The sequence below is a fragment of the Filicampus tigris genome, chromosome 7 (assembly GCF_054856515.1).
Source record: "Filicampus tigris isolate MCC_2025a chromosome 7, RoL_Ftig_1.0, whole genome shotgun sequence".
NCBI lineage: Eukaryota > Metazoa > Chordata > Actinopteri > Syngnathiformes > Syngnathidae > Filicampus > Filicampus tigris.
The window spans coordinates 20,913,064-20,931,932 of NC_141223.1; the positions used below are offsets into that span (position 1 = coordinate 20,913,064).

Below are 18,869 nucleotides of genomic sequence, written 5' to 3' on the forward strand. Positions count from 1 at the left end.
GAGCAGCTTTAAATTCAAGATAAAAATTAGTGCAAAAGAGTGAGTAAGAGTCCCGTAAAATGATCTTGTCAGCTGAGGCACCTGGGAAGAGAAAGCTCCGATCCAGGTCAAGATGAAGGATGGGTGTCTCCGTCAGCATCCGTGCCGAGACGCGGTGACGTGACTCCATGCAGGTGTGCTTCGTTGTTCTTCCCACTTTTAGTGAAAGATTTTAGTGACCCGAGGCAGCGGGGACCGCAGTACTCGCTCCACTTGTTCCACTTGTGTGTGATGGAGACATGCGAACATAATGGCCGCTGAAAGTCAGGATCACAGTGCAGCCAGTCATGCACGTGAGGTCAAGACTTTTATTATACGGGTCATCGCGAAGGAGACTCAATCCAGTGAAAAATGGAAAGTTAGTTCCGGCATTCATAAAAGGCATTAGTATTCGGTACTGTAGCCATGTGGGAAAAGTCTCACCAAATAAGAAAAGCCAATAAATCCACACGATGACGCTAGCACCGGAAACTTGAAAATGAGCTATGTGGTAGGCGTCTTATTTTAGGAGATGGGTGGCCTTTTGAACAGGCGTGTGTCCACTTTTTTTTTTTTAAATATGCACTGTAAGTAAATGTATAACACATTGTTATAAGTGATTACAATAATTGTATTCATTTTCAAACAATCGTATTTTATAATCATCACCACCATTACCAAAATGATATATAAGATACGTATATATTATCACATATACATACAGAGCTATAACAGAACAAAAAGTTCGTGTTATATATTAATATTATATTATTAATGTTGGGCTGTTTTAACATAAATACCGTACACATTAACATGTCAGTATTTTTTATTTAAGGTATTCAACGATTAAAACAGAAACATGTTTAAAAATGTTTTTAAAAAATCTAAAGTCTTTAAAAGAAAGCATCTTAAAAATTGTATTTATTATTGATTAAAAAAAAAAAAAATAAGCCAACAACCTAAATTTAGATCATGCTTCTTCTATACTTTATGGTTGGTCAGCATCATAGTAATAATAATGGCATGGATGCACCCATCTTAATATTTCTGCCTTATAAAAATTCAAACTATCTAACTTGAAGTTGCATTTTTTTTTTTTTGTATGTACTGAGAATATAATCCTTCAGCGGCTGTCAATAATGGAGGTGCTACACAACACCTGAAACACACATTTCGTGATGTGCAGAGGTGGGCATCGTCAGTCCGTCGCCAAGTTCTAACCCTCAGTATTTCAGGTCGACCCACACGGTCCCAGTCCACTCTCGTCTGCGACAGCCGATCGGCGTCGAGAACGTAATTTCCACGTCACAGGCAGACACGCAGCCAAGTAAATAAAATAAAATAAAAACAACAGACACACATGCACGCACAGTGTGGTGATGGGTGAAATATAAACAATGTGGAACACGTCATTGAGGTCTGTGTGACTGAAAAGTATACAAACAACACTGTTTTATTTGATCATTTTCTAAATTTATTTTGCTGCGTGTCAGGTGTGCGGCACCTGATTGTGACGTGGTAGCAATAAGTCCGTTCTCGACACCGTTCGGCTGACTCGGACCGACCGGGCGGGCCTGAAATACTGATGAGAACTCACAGCTGGAGTAAAGCACTGACGAATGCCCACCTCTGGTGATGTGTGTGCAAATGATCACTATAGTGTGTTTATAATTTAATGTGTTCATTTAAAAGCAGGGTTCCAAGCTCCTGAAGCTGCGGCAGCCGAGGGGGATGGTGGCTGGCGTGACTTTTGCAGGAGGCGCAGTGACAGCAGTACGAAGCCGACGCTCATCCCGCCCAGGACGACCACGCCCGAGATCAGCGCCGTGGTCACCGGATTCATCAGCTGGGAGGGGTCGCCTGGCGCTGTGAGGTCAAATGTCATGTGTGGACAGTAGAAGAAACTTAAAACAGATTAACTGCTTTGACATAAACTTATCACAAACAAGCTTTGTTAAAAAAAAAAAAAAAAGTATCCCTTGTCATCAGTTCCAGCATTCCAGAAAAGTTTGTTTTTCAGAAATATTGTGCAAGGCTTCTTACCAAGCTGAGTGTTGTTGACGGGGGTATCATCTGGAATAAAAACACAATTGATTATCTTTTAAATTCACTTTCACTTCTGTTAAAGTCAGCAGATAGCGTAGCATTAAAAAAAAACTACCAAAACAAACAGTAAAAAATAGAAATTGTAATACAGTGAACCCTTGCTGCGTGAGGGTTAAGGGGCAAGGTTAGTGGTCCCACCCACGCAAATTTGCCAAAATTAGACGTTCTCCTAAAAATGTTGCCTGACAGTGGTTCTCAAAAGTATCACCTGAATAAAATACTTAGTTCCAGAGGAAGGCATTTTACTAAATTTTGCTGGTCTGTCATTCGTCATCCTCCGCGGCCTAGGTACCTGGCCATTATTTGTCAGTCCGTCATTTTTCGGGACAAACTGAATTGTAATCGTCAGTCAATCCGTCAGTTAAGTCCATCAGTTAGTCCGTCAGAAGTCCGTTGGTCCGTCATTCGGTCCCACCCAAAAAACATCAGAAAAACGAGGGTCCGCCAATTACGAACTGACGGACTGCAACTGCCGGACGCGGTTAGTGACCATTACAACGACGATGAAAACCCACTTGCGTTATTCGTCAGTCCGTCATTTTTAAAAAGTGTCCCGTCAATCATCAGCAAAAAGTGCGTCTGTCAGTGACGGACTGACAGACCAGTCTGACGGTATGCCCACCTCTGCAAATTTGGTCCCCAGCAAGTGTAATTTATGTTTCCGCACTTTCAAGCATGGCGTACTCTTGCGGATTAACAATATGAATATGTATTCATATGAAACTGGCATAGAAACAGGAGTTCAGCACATCCCTAAATCCCAAAACGTCAATGAATGAATCAATCTTCTCGTGGATTGGTTATGTCGTTACTGAACATGTTGGAGCTTATATCGAAACATCAGTGAGTTCGTACCACTCCTGGTGATGATCGGTCCGGCGCTAATGACGGCGTTCCCGCTAGCGGCCGGAAGCGAACCGAGGCTGGCCCCTTCGTCTCGCCTTCGCCGCCGCCCGCAGATCTGCCAACCACGTAATCGGTCATCCCGAGATGTTAAAGAGAAAGTCAACCCAAACATATTTTATTCCAGAATATGTTTTACGCAAAAACGGCATTCTGATTAATATTGCATTTGTGGAATATTGTTGGGTCTCCTGGCTCTGTGCCTTGAGCCTCTCCCTGTGTGTGTGTGTGCGTGTTTGTGTGGGCGTGTCAGGATCAAGGAGACGAGTGGTGCTGGGGCCAGGTGAAACCAATCTTCGTCAGTGTGCTACTTAAGATGGTCCCTGACTGACACCTCGTCACCAGATCAACTCACTCATTCACGAGTTTGTGCATCCAGCCATTTTCCTAGTTGCTACCAAATAGTTTTGCAAGAATATGTTCTATGCAAGCCCACTAGTTGAATCAAGGCGTTCTGATAAATATTGCGTTTGTGGAATAAGTGTCAATCCACCCGTTTTTAGCCATCTCAGGGGGCGACCATTTAGGTCACTTCTGACGAAAAGTGAAAGTCCTAAATGGCATCCATTCAAGTGCCACTCGCAATGAAAAGACAGCGAGAGTCGGCTACTAAATTAGAATAAAATATGGTCCGTTTGCTACACGAGCTGCAGGTTCTCTCCCCTGGCGGCCCTATTCACTCTTAGAAGGCAAAGTGGCCTCAATGTAAAATTCAGTGTCCAACCCTGTGATTTTAATTCCATTACAGGCAAGTTATATAAGGAAGGATTAATTGCGAGCGTACATTTACTGCTGCCTTAATGGAGCGGGCCCAGCTGGTCATGCCTCCATTCAGGTTACAAAGGGCTCTCATCTTGTCACCGTGTCTGTCCGCTTATTGCTCTCCTTGTCGCACAGGACAGCATTTCCATTTCCATCAAATCTGCCATGACCCAAAGAAATGGCGGCAGGAGCTCAATCCGTAAGGACTTGGACTTTGGAGACGGGGGGCACACGTATGAGTTCCACTATGGACAAAAGTGTGAAAATGGTTGTTGAAGAGAGGTTAGTCTGCTTGCTGGCTATTGTTGAGATGCCCTTGGGCAAGGCGTTGTCGCCACCACTGCAGCTGAAGTAGTGCGGACCTCTTTCAATCCCTCCTCGCATGCCTGCATGTGTGTGATATGGTTCTATGTGTGTTGTACAACACAAATTGTATATTCCAGTGTTGAGATGAATTTCCCCTTGAGGGAGTCCAATAAGTCTAAATAAAAATATGATCAAAAAAGAACGACTATACGAACAGGAACAGCCAGGGTTTTGCAAACGTCTGCAGCTGAAATTTTAATTTTTTCCCTCTTACAGGATCCAAACTTACTCAAATGTTTCATGTTTTGACAAAACATTGACATATACCGAACACAAACTAACCAAGTAGTCCCGAAAAGTGACACATTTTGGACCCAAACAAATCGTTTCGGAAACCATACATTTAGAATATTAATATGATCATTTGGATTCATCATATTATTTTATTAAAGCCTTGTTCTTGAGACTTATTTTTAAACATAAAAGACAAATAAAAGAAATCTCCTACAGATGTATTGTTCTTAAAGCAGAAAACGACAACATTTCCATAAGATATATTAAACCAAAGAAAACGACAACATTTCCATAAGATATATTAAACCAAAGCATTCATATACCGTATAGATCAATGACCCGAATCATCCCCATTGATATAATAATGTTTAAACCTTTTCACATTTCAATCCTATTTTTTTTTCATTATGGCAACTTTGTCACTTTGAGTGTATAAAAAGTGCTATACAGTGCTTTGTTTGATTGATTGACAAATACAAGCAACAATTCCTAACTCCTAAAATTACAAAGAAAATAAAAAAGAGAGTGATAATTCTAAGTGGTCTTTAAACGTCTTCAATTTGACTTCCTTAAATGTGTGGACACCATGTCAGAACACCAGCTAAAATATCGTATGTACAAGTGAATTTTGGAGAGGGGGGGCCTAAAAAAAATTAAAAATGGTGATTAGACACCCTCTGGTGGAGAGTCATTACAAAAACTGCTTGACTCAAAATACAGTACCGACCCTTCCCTAAAAAAGATATATCCTTCTCTCATACTACACAAGTTGTGTCACTGTCAGGAATGATATGAGTGAGTGATTTCATTTCATTTCAGTCTGCCACTGGAACACGCTCAATGTCTGTCCATCTTGCGAGCTTTAATCGTCAATGCGCGTCATCCCCAACAACAACAAAAACACAAATGGCAGAAATGTACACGGCGGCAAGTCTTGCACAAACGTGTTGGGGCTGCCACAACACTGTTACATTATGAGATGAAGTATTCAAACTAACGATGTCTTGCAGACACCATGAAAGTAAACACATTCTGAAAATAAATTATTATATCTCTTCTGCTGTTTCAACGTGCGCGCAACACAATACAAGTCAACAGCATGTATTTGATTGATTAAATACATACCGGTATGCTCGTCTACATATTACATGCAAAACGCTTTAAAGACTTCAAGCGGACTAATGCAAGCGAGTCAACTCTGGCTTTTGCACGAAATGCCGTCAACAAATAGACACTTGCTGTTAGGAAGCACTGTCGATCAGGGTTCGTGCAAATAATGTAACATGCATTTATATGCATCCTGATACATCCATTGTCCATAAATGTGTAGGGACGAAGCTTTTGACGTGCTCCTGCATACACCGTGTACCTCCACTAATCGTGCTTCCTTTAGCTTACGCTGAGCCACTGCTGGCTAGCTCAGTTGCTTCAGCTTTCGATAAAAAGAGGCCGCCGTCAAAATGGCCGTTATGCCCATCACAATGAGGATGGCCACGGCAATCCCCAGGCCCACCGACGCGCCCTTGTCATCAGACTGGCCGTAGCCGGACTGGGCTGTGTGCACAAAGAATGGAACGTATTACTTCACAAAGCCACGCGCGCGCGCACTCGCAACACAGGAAATTGTGGATTGTTTGATAATGAAAAAAGTTGTTGTTGTTTGCTTAGTGGTGGCATCGGGGAAAAACACTTACCCTCTTCTTTCGATTGAACGGCTGCTGGAAAGATAGGGAGAGTATTTCAATATGAAGGATGAACATTTGAATAGTCGCTGTACGATATCAATCTTGTATGTCAAGTTGACGTTTTTTCATAGGCGCTAAAAGAGCAACGTATACCAAAGTTTTTCATATAACCACGCCCCGCACCCACGCACACACACTCAAAGCTTTAGCACCGCCCATCCATCTTTTCCCAATCATCAGGTGGGAAGCTTTTAAATCTTTCTTTTCCTGTTATAAATATTTCTCAGCAACAGCAAACTTTCTCAGTCCTGAGCCAATTTGACCTCCTGTAGGTTAATAACTCCATTGTTAACCACTTCAATCAATCAATCAATCAATCAATCACATTTTATTTATATAGCACTTTTCATACATAAAAATGCAACTCAAAGTGCTTTAAAACATTCAAAGCAAAACATAGAATTATCTTCAATCAAAAGAAAAGATAAATTATTTAAAAGTTGTTGAAAGCCAAACTAAAAAGGTGTGTCTTGAGCTTCCTCTTAAAAATATCAACAGTCTCTGCAGACCTGACATCCTCTGGCAGGCTATTCCAAAGGTGAGGACCAAAATGGCTGAATGCAGCCTCGCCATGCATTTTGGTCCTCACCCTTGGAATAAATAAAAGGCCGGCGCCAGAGGACCTCAGGATCCACGAGGGCTGGTATGATAAAAGCAAATCAGATAAATAAGATGGCCCAAGACCATTAACACATTTATAAACTAATAAAAGTACTTTAAAATCGATCCTGAAACACACAGGGAGCCAATGCAGCAATTTCAAAACTGGCGTAATGTGCTCCCGCCCTCTGGTTCTCGTCAGCACCCGAGCGGCTGAATTCTGCAGTAGTTGCAGTGGTGAAATGCTCTTTTTCGGGAGGCCAGAGAGCAGGGCATTACAGTAATCTAAACGACAGGAAATAAAGGCATGCATCAGCACTTCCGTGTTAGCCTGAGAGAGAAACGGGCGGACTCTGGCGATATTCTTAAGGTGATAAAAACCAATCTTGGTTACATTTTTAATATGAGGAATAAAACTGAGCTCAGAGTCAAAAATGACGCCAAGGTTCTTCACACAGTGTGAGGGATTAAAAATGTGTAGTTTTGGTAAAAGCTTCTCTCTCTGACCTTCGGGACCGATAACTAAAACCTCAGTCTTGTCCTCATTGAGCTGTAGGAAATTATCTGCCATCCATGACTTGATATCTAAAATGCAATTTAAAAGGGTATCAATGGGTCCTGTGTCATCAGGAGACACGGCAATATACAGCTGCGTGTCATCAGCATAGCTGTGAAAGCTGATGCCGTGTCCCCTGATGACATCTCCGAGGGGAAGCATATAAAGATTAAAAAGTAAGGGGCCTAAAATCGAACCTTGAGGAACCCCACATTTAATTTCATGAGTTTTAGAGGAACAAGTATCCATACTTACAAAGAAATATCGGTCTGTGAGATAGGAATAAAACCAGTCAAAAACAGTACCAGAGATGCCCACTAGATTTTTAAGTCTATTTAATAAAATTTGGTGATCTACTGTATCAAAAGCAGCGCTTAGATCCAGTAGCACCAAGACTGTGAGTTTTCTCACGTCTGCAGTGCACCTAATATCATTTAAGATCCTTAAAAGAGCAGTCTCCGTACTGTGGTTCATCCTAAAACCAGATTGATATTTCTCCAAAATATTATTTGTATTTAAAAAATGATTCAACTGGATGAAAACCAGTTTTTCTAAAATCTTACTTAAAAACGGTAAGTTGGATACGGGTCTGTAGTTATTAAAAACGCTCGGGTCAGAACCGCTCTTCTTCAGAAGGGGCTTCACCACCGCCGTTTTAAAGGCAGCGGGGAAGACGCCTGTCTGAAGAGAGCAATTGACTATATTTAAAATTTGTTCTTCAAAAAATCCATAAAATGTCTTAAAAAGAAATGTGGGAATTGGATCCAAAAGGCAGGTTGTTGGGTTTACCTGGGAGAAAACTCGAACAAGTGTCCTTGCATCAACCAGGGCAAAACTTTCCAGTGTTTCCTCATGTAAATATGATTGTCCGGGTTTATTAAAACTTGTGTTTTGACGGGCTAAAAGACTGGATCTTATGTCATCGATTTTACTTCTGAAGTGGTCTGCAAAGTCCTCACAGAGAGCATCTGTTGGTCTCTGTGGGGACTTATTAAAATCAGAACTAGTTAAAAGTTCAAAGGTGGAGAAGAGAACCCTGGGGTTGTTTTTATTGACTGTAATGAGGTTTGAGAAATAGGAAGATCTTGCCAGTTTTACTGTTTTATTGTAAGATTTCAGTTGTTCGCATAAAATTTCATAGTGTACTGTAAGTTTACTTTTTCTCCACCTCCTCTCTGCACTCCTGCATTTTCTCTTTGATATTTTGATAGCATTGTTTCTCCACGGGGGTACAGTCTTTGTTTTTGTTGTTTTAATTAAAAGTGGAGCTACTAAATCTAATGATGATTTAAGATGTAGGTTAAAATTGTCAACAATAAGATCACAGGGTGCAGGTAAAATGTCAGCAGGAGTGTTTTTTAAGATCTCGATAAAATTTGCTGCCACCTCAGAAGATAGGTAGCGTTTCTTCACTGTTCTGACCGGGACTGCTAGATGGTTAAAACTGGCGATGTTAAAATAGACACAGTAGTGGTCTGACACTGCCAAGTCAACAACAGAGGACACACCAGCAGACAAGCCATAGGTTATAACCAAATCCAGGGTGTGTCCTCTGTTGTGAGTTGGCTGCAAGACGTGCTGTTTAAAATCCAAGCAGTTTAAAAGGTTTGAAAAATCTCTGGATAGTGGGTCCGAGATGTTGTCCATGTGTATATTAAAATCGCCAGTTATTAATATCCTGTTATAACTGGAATATAAAATGGATAAGAATTCTGAAAATTCTGTAATAAAAGAAGTGGAATGATGGGGAGGTCTATAGACGGTAATGCAGAGAATAGGGGGACTGCTAAAAACAAAGGCATGGTGTTCAAACGATAAATAGCTGCTAAAAATGATCTCCTTTGATAAAAGAGTATTAATAAAAATTGATGCAGTCCCGCCTCCTCTTTTGCCATCCCTTGTAGAAAATAAAAAGTTAAAATTCGGTGGGCAAGCCTCGTTGAGAGCAACTGGAGCATCTGTACCAAGCCATGTCTCAGACAAAAGTATACCATGTAAATTATTGTCTAAAATCAGGTCGTTTATGATAAAAGTTTTGTTTAAAAGGGAGCGCACGTTCAGCACGGCCAGATTAATTATTGTGCTGGACGTGCGCTCATGGTGGTACGAATGAGCAGTATTAACATATACTAGATTACCACTGTTAAAACCACGTTGTTTGTGTGTGCAAGGGAAGCGTCTGCCGGTGATGGTTTCAATGGGAAAATTGTCCGATAGTGGTAAGGTGATGGTTTCAATGGGAAAATTGTCCGATAGTGGTAATGATAATGAGGGCCTGCAGGGGGAGCTAGTGAGGGTGGTGGTACTGTGAGCAGCTGGTATTGGCCTGTAAGTGATGGTAGTGACATTGTCATTGCAGCGTTTATGAGTAGAAGAAGAAATATGATTGGTAAACAAGGCAATGGTTTGTACCTCACTGCTTCACTGAGTGTAATTCACCATTTTTTTTAATTTTTGATAATACATGCTAAAACGTTTTCATTGTATGTTGGCCTACATATAGAAAGAAACGACAAAGAAAAATCATGAGGATTTCGATGAACAAAATAAGAGATTAGCCAAATAAATACAGTGTCTGTGTATACGTGTGTGTAGGGCTGCTCAATTCTGGAAAACAAATATGAATCCTGATTATTTTGGTAATAACTGAAATCACGACGATTCAAACGATCATTTATTTTTTTGGGGTACAAAACGAGAAAATGTTTAAATGTAAAAAATATAACGACAAATGTAAGTAAGTTCCTTTTGGATGAAACAAAATGTATAAAATGAGTTATAATAAATGTAAAAAAGGTGCAACTGTATAGATTCAAGTATGATTTTCCTTGTGTAAACAAACATAGTAAAAATGAATATTAATCATTTTTTTTACGATTATGCCAATTTTTTAATGGTGGTGTGTAATAATCATAATTGTAATTGAATTTCGATTAATTGCACCTGTGTGAGTCTCTTTCCATTTTATATGTAGACTATGCTTATATACTTAGTGGCCTCAGTATTGCATCTCTGCATTTTGCATTTGATGTGTTTCTGTTGTTTTAAATCAAGCTGGGATCTTCCACTCTCACTTGAGTGGTTCGGAGCAGAGTGGGATGGGAATCAGCACCTCCAAATCTGAGACCATGATACTCAATCGGGAAAGAGCGGACTGCCCTCTCAAGGTGTTCCACCAGGCATGACCCAACGGGTGGACAACCTAGGACACTCTGGAGAAACTGTCTCATGGCTAGCCTGGAAATGTCTCGAGATCCTCGGGGAATAACTGGAACAAGTGGCTAGGGGAGAGTGACGTTTTCTCTCTCCTGCTAAAGCTGCTACCCCTGCACGACCTGACCCCAGATAAGCCGAAGAAAATGGGTGGATGGAAGGACCATACTTATTTAGCCAAGTTTCCCTTTTTAACTTTTAAAATGTTGAATCAGCCTAAATTGAATCCTAAAGGTAAAATTTGCCACCCAACTTTGACCTGCGTGCTTCAAGCAGAAAAATGATACATTTTCCAAGTTAGTTGGTTTATTTCAACTAATTTACGGCGACCGTCATTCGTCAGGGCCGTCTTTGCTCATCTTCGAAATCAAGTGAATGGTGTCTGTGTGTTTTGAAGGACAGTCCTGGCAGCCAAAGATGGTCTTTGTTAAAAACAGTAAACACCGAAACAAAAACATTGGTTGTTCATCAGACAGCGACAAAATGCTGCTTGAATTTAAAGTGGTGAAATGACATCAGAGGGTACATACGGTCATCAGTCCTGGCCTTTATGCGCACGGTGAGCAAGGACGGTTCGTCGATGTTCTGCTGGACGACCGCAGTCTCCACATTCCTCCTCCTCCTCCTCCGACTGTTGCATTGCTGCGGATTGCCAAAGATGGTCCGCCAGGAAATGGAAGCGTTTCATTGTTTTGGTTGTTTGAAATGCATGCCTTCGTACCTTGAAGGCGCTGCAAGCGCTTTGCTCGCAGAGTCGTGTGATGCAGTGCAGGTAATAAGTGGAGATGGTTTCGTTCTGCTGCTCGATGAAGCGGAAGGCGGAGAAGCGGAAGCGGGCCTTTTGGCTCTCGCCGTTCTCCAGGATGGTGGTCAGCTGGGCGATGGAGCACCTTTGAATACAATACAATACAATTGATTATTGATTACCTCGACTACAACGCTACTTTAGACTCGGGACATTAGCTAAGAATGCGTAGTATGTAGTAGAAAGATCTCTTTTTCACCTGGACAATGGGTCTCAAAACAATCATACACCAGAAGTATGTGGTGTTTGTGTGTGCGCTTCTTTTTCCCTCTTGACTTACGAGACAAAGAGATTAAAGAAGGTGGAGTTGGTGGGGTGCGGGGACACTGAGGCGTAGCACCGGTCCAGAAGCACAAAGTACCTGTGGACAAACAATGAGGTCCCCAGCACCGAGTCAGAGACTCCGGGTCACAGGCGGATTCCTCACATTTACAATCTATCAAGACCCATGTGGTTGCAGACGAGTGAAGACAAAAAGAGAGCCACCTTGGAAGTACGCAGTAGCAGCATTTCTCAAACTGATCAATAAACCTTCATTCTGCAAATGATCTTACAACAAAGAGTATGATGAACACAGGACCTGGGACTAACTCCAATGATAAATGTTCTTACTGTGACGTAAGGTTGGACGCAACCACCTCCACGTAGATCTTTTTTCTCAGTTCAATGCCCTCCTGCGGCATGATGAGTGGACTGGTGTAGTTTTCATCCTGAAAAATGCAGAAAGAAGTTACGGATGAATATGTTACACATTGAAGGATCTAAATGGCTGGATATTAGCCAACAGGTTAACCAAAAACCAATATGGCAATTCCACATTTACGGACATCGCATAATCAGTTGAAAAGTGATTGAGTCAGTGTGCCCTGATCTGACCAAGCTGGAGAGGATCAGCCCTACAGACAGGACCAGCCAGGGAGGAGACCAGCCCACATTATGTTTAGATTTTGAAGACAGTATAAAAAAGAAAACAGACGAGCAAATTCAATCGACTTGTGTGAGTCTTTATTTACATCGGAAACCTTCTTGAAAGATAAAACGAACGCGCGTTGAGTAAGTAGTTGTTTTCGCTAATTGGGCGTATGGGCTCGACACCTGCAAAACATTCCAACAACATCGTAACAGATGAGCAATTGTGGTGGTTTGTTAGCGGAGGCAGTGGCACCTGGAACAAGGTCATGCTGAGGGTGCTGATGAAGCTGCCGTTGTTGTCCTTTAGAGCAATGGAGGCAGATGACCTGCAAAGGGGATAGAACACGACACCGTTGGGGACACCTTCAAAGTTTTTTTCTTGAGCTGCTAGCTTACTTACACGTCCACCTGGGTGTTGTTGAGAAGATACTCGAGAGGGTAGGCGCACGAGTAATAATATTTGAGCTCCGCATTGTAGGTGATTGTACCTATGGTGGGGTCGAAAGATCGCACCGCACCGCTGACGTTAACCCGTTGGATGTTAGAGAAGTCGGAAAATATTCCCGTTCCTGGTGCGCTTGTGGTCTGAAGAGTATTTGGTTGGAAACAGGAGTTTTTTTAAGCAAACCATCCAACATAGCCTCCTTCAGTATTTTAGCTGGTGCACCACTCACCAAGAAGTTACTCCCGCAGGCGTTCCCTTCTCGGATGGGGAAGCGAAATCTGACCACAGGGGGCGTCGCCGTCTCGTCCAGGCTCCCCTGACATTCAGAATTTCCTATGATGTGGTTGAGGATTAGTAAACTCGCGTTGTATCCCGTGTAGACCACCGGGCAGATTTGGATTGCCAGGTCGATGGCGGATGTGCCGCACACCACTGCGATATCGGTGTATTCTGATGATGACATGAAAAAAAAAAAAAAAAGCTAATTGCATTGAGAAAATGATCACCATTGTAAGTAGGGATGGTCTCAATAATCAATTAATTAATTGGTAGGGATTATGTTAATTGTGTGCTATTGATTGTTAATGAATCGTGACTGGAGGCGATAGCAGCAAATCTTGTGCACTAGCTGCCTACAATCTGCACAAGTGCTGTTGATTCAGTAAACCGCACGGAGTGAAAAATCCGGGTTGTCATTTGATTTCTTTTGTATTCAGTGCTTTTCATACTAACATTCACGATACTTAAATTATGGCTTTACTACTGCGTTATTGTAGGTTGTGTTCCCAAACATTCAGGTTTTATTATGTCACCGCTGTAGCAAAGCAACTCCATTGTAAACCGGGGGGCATGACTGGGCCACCCGGATTGACCAGTGAGATTTATGAAAATATATATATATATATATATATATATATATATTTTAAATTCTTAAATTATTATTACATTATGTTTTGATTTGAATTTTATTGTGTTTTTTTATTTTATTGAATTTTAAGAATGGCCTACTTGTGGTTGTCTAAGGAAGATCTGAACTTCAAATTATTCAGTTTGTCATTTTATTTGAATATACGATGTGTAGGGGCAGGAGGATTGTGCTCAGTGAGAGAAATATTCAGGCCCACCCTGATTTTTCCAGGCCCACCTTTTAGCCACCTTCTGGCTCCGCCACTGTTGTAAACTGAGGACCCCCTGTAGTTTGCTATCTAAAGAATTCTGTCATGAGGTCAGCTGGAGGAAGTTGAGCTCCTTCCAAGAAAAAAAACACCTCTGCTGTGGCGTTAAAATTGTTACTGGCGATCAAAGCAAATGCAGCCAAAAACCTTTAGTATTATTAATAGAGAATTTAAGTCAATTAAGTCAAACACAGAAATTGCACCAGGCGCTCAAGTTGATTTTAACACTACTGTTTCAGCTGCCACTATCTACCAGCACATTTATCAACCTTTGGCCGATCGACATGTGAAGTCAGTTGGCGTGTCCTCGAAGACATGTGCCTGAACTAAAATCAATACGTCCCCCCCCTCGGAGATGGATTGAAGGCAGTCTCACCGGGTCGCCTGGCGTAGGCTCCACAGTCCGATAGGCTGAGGGCCTCTCGGCCCACAATCCACAGTGAGGTCAGGGTGAGGACGCTGATCAAAGCCATCTCCCAGCGCTCTGCCCTCTGTGCGAGAAAGCTGAGGGAGAACTACAAATGTCACTTCAGAAGGAGGTTAATCCAGAAAAGGCATCCTGGATTAGGGAACAAAATCCATTTATGGAAAGTGTGTAGGGATCTAACCTACCTCAGTCTCTCGGCCTAGTTTGTCAAGAAATCGTGCCGTGGAGGCGGTTTTATATGCGATGACCCGACTGCTGTTTTGAGGGCTGTTTTCAGATTGGACGGGAATGGGGTCAATGACACATTGGCGGGGTTTTGGTGCGAACAATTATCTTTTTGTCACACCGAGTCTCGGTGGTCATCTCCTGGAGGCAAATGATGAAACCCAACACATGGCCCTCTTTAAACGAATGTGCTCAAACAATGTACGTGAGGTTTTTTTGAGTGCATGCGTGAAATGCGCCCCTCTAGTCGCTAATATGAAACTCAAATCAAGTGAGGGAATGTTTGCTGGCTATTCAACCATGACACAATGGCGAGAAGAGGGCCTGTTGTCTTCACGTGCGTTTGATTATATCAAATGTGGATGATAGACATCTTTTTCAATGACACATCCAATCTGAGTGGTTTTGAAGCGCAGTTCCCGGAGAAAATGGACACCCGCCACATTCCCTGTACATTGAGCAGCTTTAAATTCAAGATAAAAATTAGTGCAAAAGAGTGAGTAAGAGTCCCGTAAAATGATCTTGTCAGCTGAGGCACCTGGGAAGAGAAAGCTCCGATCCAGGTCAAGATGAAGGATGGGTGTCTCCGTCAGCATCCGTGCCGAGACGCGGTGACGTGACTCCATGCAGGTGTGCTTCGTTGTTCTTCCCACTTTTAGTGAAAGATTTTAGTGACCCGAGGCAGCGGGGACCGCAGTACTCGCTCCACTTGTTCCACTTGTGTGTGATGGAGACATGCGAACATAATGGCCGCTGAAAGTCAGGATCACAGTGCAGCCAGTCATGCACGTGAGGTCAAGACTTTTATTATACGGGTCATCGCGAAGGAGACTCAATCCAGTGAAAAATGGAAAGTTAGTTCCGGCATTCATAAAAGGCATTAGTATTCGGTACTGTAGCCATGTGGGAAAAGTCTCACCAAATAAGAAAAGCCAATAAATCCACACGATGACGCTAGCACCGGAAACTTGAAAATGAGCTATGTGGTAGGCGTCTTATTTTAGGAGATGGGTGGCCTTTTGAACAGGCGTGTGTCCACTTTTTTTTTTTTAAATATGCACTGTAAGTAAATGTATAACACATTGTTATAAGTGATTACAATAATTGTATTCATTTTCAAACAATCGTATTTTATAATCATCACCACCATTACCAAAATGATATATAAGATACGTATATATTATCACATATACATACAGAGCTATAACAGAACAAAAAGTTCGTGTTATATATTAATATTATATTATTAATGTTGGGCTGTTTTAACATAAATACCGTACACATTAACATGTCAGTATTTTTTATTTAAGGTATTCAACGATTAAAACAGAAACATGTTTAAAAATGTTTTTAAAAAATCTAAAGTCTTTAAAAGAAAGCATCTTAAAAATTGTATTTATTATTGATTAAAAAAAAAAAAAATAAGCCAACAACCTAAATTTAGATCATGCTTCTTCTATACTTTATGGTTGGTCAGCATCATAGTAATAATAATGGCATGGATGCACCCATCTTAATATTTCTGCCTTATAAAAATTCAAACTATCTAACTTGAAGTTGCATTTTTTTTTTTTTGTATGTACTGAGAATATAATCCTTCAGCGGCTGTCAATAATGGAGGTGCTACACAACACCTGAAACACACATTTCGTGATGTGCAGAGGTGGGCATCGTCAGTCCGTCGCCAAGTTCTAACCCTCAGTATTTCAGGTCGACCCACACGGTCCCAGTCCACTCTCGTCTGCGACAGCCGATCGGCGTCGAGAACGTAATTTCCACGTCACAGGCAGACACGCAGCCAAGTAAATAAAATAAAATAAAAACAACAGACACACATGCACGCACAGTGTGGTGATGGGTGAAATATAAACAATGTGGAACACGTCATTGAGGTCTGTGTGACTGAAAAGTATACAAACAACACTGTTTTATTTGATCATTTTCTAAATTTATTTTGCTGCGTGTCAGGTGTGCGGCACCTGATTGTGACGTGGTAGCAATAAGTCCGTTCTCGACACCGTTCGGCTGACTCGGACCGACCGGGCGGGCCTGAAATACTGATGAGAACTCACAGCTGGAGTAAAGCACTGACGAATGCCCACCTCTGGTGATGTGTGTGCAAATGATCACTATAGTGTGTTTATAATTTAATGTGTTCATTTAAAAGCAGGGTTCCAAGCTCCTGAAGCTGCGGCAGCCGAGGGGGATGGTGGCTGGCGTGACTTTTGCAGGAGGCGCAGTGACAGCAGTACGAAGCCGACGCTCATCCCGCCCAGGACGACCACGCCCGAGATCAGCGCCGTGGTCACCGGATTCATCAGCTGGGAGGGGTCGCCTGGCGCTGTGAGGTCAAATGTCATGTGTGGACAGTAGAAGAAACTTAAAACAGATTAACTGCTTTGACATAAACTTATCACAAACAAGCTTTGTTAAAAAAAAAAAAAAAAGTATCCCTTGTCATCAGTTCCAGCATTCCAGAAAAGTTTGTTTTTCAGAAATATTGTGCAAGGCTTCTTACCAAGCTGAGTGTTGTTGACGGGGGTATCATCTGGAATAAAAACACAATTGATTATCTTTTAAATTCACTTTCACTTCTGTTAAAGTCAGCAGATAGCGTAGCATTAAAAAAAAACTACCAAAACAAACAGTAAAAAATAGAAATTGTAATACAGTGAACCCTTGCTGCGTGAGGGTTAAGGGGCAAGGTTAGTGGTCCCACCCACGCAAATTTGCCAAAATTAGACGTTCTCCTAAAAATGTTGCCTGACAGTGGTTCTCAAAAGTATCACCTGAATAAAATACTTAGTTCCAGAGGAAGGCATTTTACTAAATTTTGCTGGTCTGTCATTCGTCATCCTCCGCGGCCTAGGTACCTGGCCATTATTTGTCAGTCCGTCATTTTTCGGGACAAACTGAATTGTAATCGTCAGTCAATCCGTCAGTTAAGTCCATCAGTTAGTCCGTCAGAAGTCCGTTGGTCCGTCATTCGGTCCCACCCAAAAAACATCAGAAAAACGAGGGTCCGCCAATTACGAACTGACGGACTGCAACTGCCGGACGCGGTTAGTGACCATTACAACGACGATGAAAACCCACTTGCGTTATTCGTCAGTCCGTCATTTTTAAAAAGTGTCCCGTCAATCATCAGCAAAAAGTGCGTCTGTCAGTGACGGACTGACAGACCAGTCTGACGGTATGCCCACCTCTGCAAATTTGGTCCCCAGCAAGTGTAATTTATGTTTCCGCACTTTCAAGCATGGCGTACTCTTGCGGATTAACAATATGAATATGTATTCATATGAAACTGGCATAGAAACAGGAGTTCAGCACATCCCTAAATCCCAAAACGTCAATGAATGAATCAATCTTCTCGTGGATTGGTTATGTCGTTACTGAACATGTTGGAGCTTATATCGAAACATCAGTGAGTTCGTACCACTCCTGGTGATGATCGGTCCGGCGCTAATGACGGCGTTCCCGCTAGCGGCCGGAAGCGAACCGAGGCTGGCCCCTTCGTCTCGCCTTCGCCGCCGCCCGCAGATCTGCCAACCACGTAATCGGTCATCCCGAGATGTTAAAGAGAAAGTCAACCCAAACATATTTTATTCCAGAATATGTTTTACGCAAAAACGGCATTCTGATTAATATTGCATTTGTGGAATATTGTTGGGTCTCCTGGCTCTGTGCCTTGAGCCTCTCCCTGTGTGTGTGTGTGCGTGTTTGTGTGGGCGTGTCAGGATCAAGGAGACGAGTGGTGCTGGGGCCAGGTGAAACCAATCTTCGTCAGTGTGCTACTTAAGATGGTCCCTGACTGACACCTCGTCACCAGATCAACTCACTCATTCACGAGTTTGTGCATCCAGCCATTTTCCTAGTTGCTACCAAATAGTTTTGCAAGAATATGTTCTATGCAAGCCCACTAGTTGAATCAAGGCGTTCTGATAAATATTGCGTTTGTGGAATAAGTGTCAATCCACCCGTTTTTAGCCATCTCAGGGGGCGACCATTTAGGTCACTTCTGACGAAAAGTGAAAGTCCTAAATGGCATCCATTCAAGTGCCACTCGCAATGAAAAGACAGCGAGAGTCGGCTACTAAATTAGAATAAAATATGGTCCGTTTGCTACACGAGCTGCAGGTTCTCTCCCCTGGCGGCCCTATTCACTCTTAGAAGGCAAAGTGGCCTCAATGTAAAATTCAGTGTCCAACCCTGTGATTTTAATTCCATTACAGGCAAGTTATATAAGGAAGGATTAATTGCGAGCGTACATTTACTGCTGCCTTAATGGAGCGGGCCCAGCTGGTCATGCCTCCATTCAGGTTACAAAGGGCTCTCATCTTGTCACCGTGTCTGTCCGCTTATTGCTCTCCTTGTCGC

General features: G+C 42.2%; 3 protein-coding genes across 3 annotated transcripts; all 3 read right to left on the reverse strand.

Moving 5' to 3' along the window:
• Positions 1–795: 795 nt before the first annotated feature.
• On the reverse strand, positions 796–3,217 carry LOC147145130 (zona pellucida-like domain-containing protein 1). Its single transcript, XM_086035779.1, has 3 exons — positions 2,980–3,217; positions 2,062–2,091; positions 796–1,884 (listed from the first exon to the last, which is right to left on the reverse strand). The coding sequence occupies exons 1-3, from the start codon at positions 3,140–3,142 to the stop codon at positions 1,700–1,702; spliced, it is 378 nt and encodes a 125-aa protein (XP_085891905.1). The 5' UTR covers positions 3,143–3,217; the 3' UTR covers positions 796–1,699.
• Positions 3,218–5,719: 2,502 nt separating this feature from the next.
• LOC147145131 (zona pellucida-like domain-containing protein 1) lies at positions 5,720–14,370 on the reverse strand. Its single transcript, XM_086035785.1, has 10 exons — positions 14,217–14,370; positions 12,895–13,115; positions 12,621–12,805; positions 12,474–12,546; positions 11,921–12,018; positions 11,589–11,669; positions 11,225–11,393; positions 11,034–11,145; positions 6,084–6,107; positions 5,720–5,943 (listed from the first exon to the last, which is right to left on the reverse strand). The coding sequence occupies exons 1-10, from the start codon at positions 14,311–14,313 to the stop codon at positions 5,804–5,806; spliced, it is 1,200 nt and encodes a 399-aa protein (XP_085891911.1). The 5' UTR covers positions 14,314–14,370; the 3' UTR covers positions 5,720–5,803.
• A 1,374-nt stretch (positions 14,371–15,744) lies between these two features.
• Positions 15,745–18,166, reverse strand: LOC147145132 (zona pellucida-like domain-containing protein 1). The gene is made up of 3 exons (XM_086035781.1): positions 17,929–18,166; positions 17,011–17,040; positions 15,745–16,833 (listed from the first exon to the last, which is right to left on the reverse strand). Exons 1-3 carry the CDS (start codon positions 18,089–18,091, stop codon positions 16,649–16,651), a joined length of 378 nt encoding a protein of 125 aa, XP_085891907.1. The 5' UTR covers positions 18,092–18,166; the 3' UTR covers positions 15,745–16,648.
• Positions 18,167–18,869: the final 703 nt, after the last annotated feature.

Coding starts and splice junctions, on each gene's coding strand:
- LOC147145131 (XM_086035785.1), bottom strand. CDS start 14,313: ATGGCTTTGATCAGCGTCCTCACCCTGACCTCACTGTGGATTGTGGGC. Junction 13,116..14,216: donor AGCCTACGCCAGGCGACCCG/GTGAGACTGCCT, acceptor TGTCATCATCAG/AATACACCGATATCGCAGTG. Junction 12,547..12,620: donor AACAACACCCAGGTGGACGT/GTAAGTAAGCTA, acceptor TCCCCTTTGCAG/GTCATCTGCCTCCATTGCTC.
- LOC147145130 (XM_086035779.1), bottom strand. CDS start 3,142: ATGTTTGGGTTGACTTTCTCTTTAACATCTCGGGATGACCGATTACGT. Junction 2,092..2,979: donor ACCGATCATCACCAGGAGTG/GTACGAACTCAC, acceptor TTTTTATTCCAG/ATGATACCCCCGTCAACAAC. Junction 1,885..2,061: donor CGTCAACAACACTCAGCTTG/GTAAGAAGCCTT, acceptor TTGACCTCACAG/CGCCAGGCGACCCCTCCCAG.
- LOC147145132 (XM_086035781.1), bottom strand. CDS start 18,091: ATGTTTGGGTTGACTTTCTCTTTAACATCTCGGGATGACCGATTACGT. Junction 17,041..17,928: donor ACCGATCATCACCAGGAGTG/GTACGAACTCAC, acceptor TTTTTATTCCAG/ATGATACCCCCGTCAACAAC. Junction 16,834..17,010: donor CGTCAACAACACTCAGCTTG/GTAAGAAGCCTT, acceptor TTGACCTCACAG/CGCCAGGCGACCCCTCCCAG.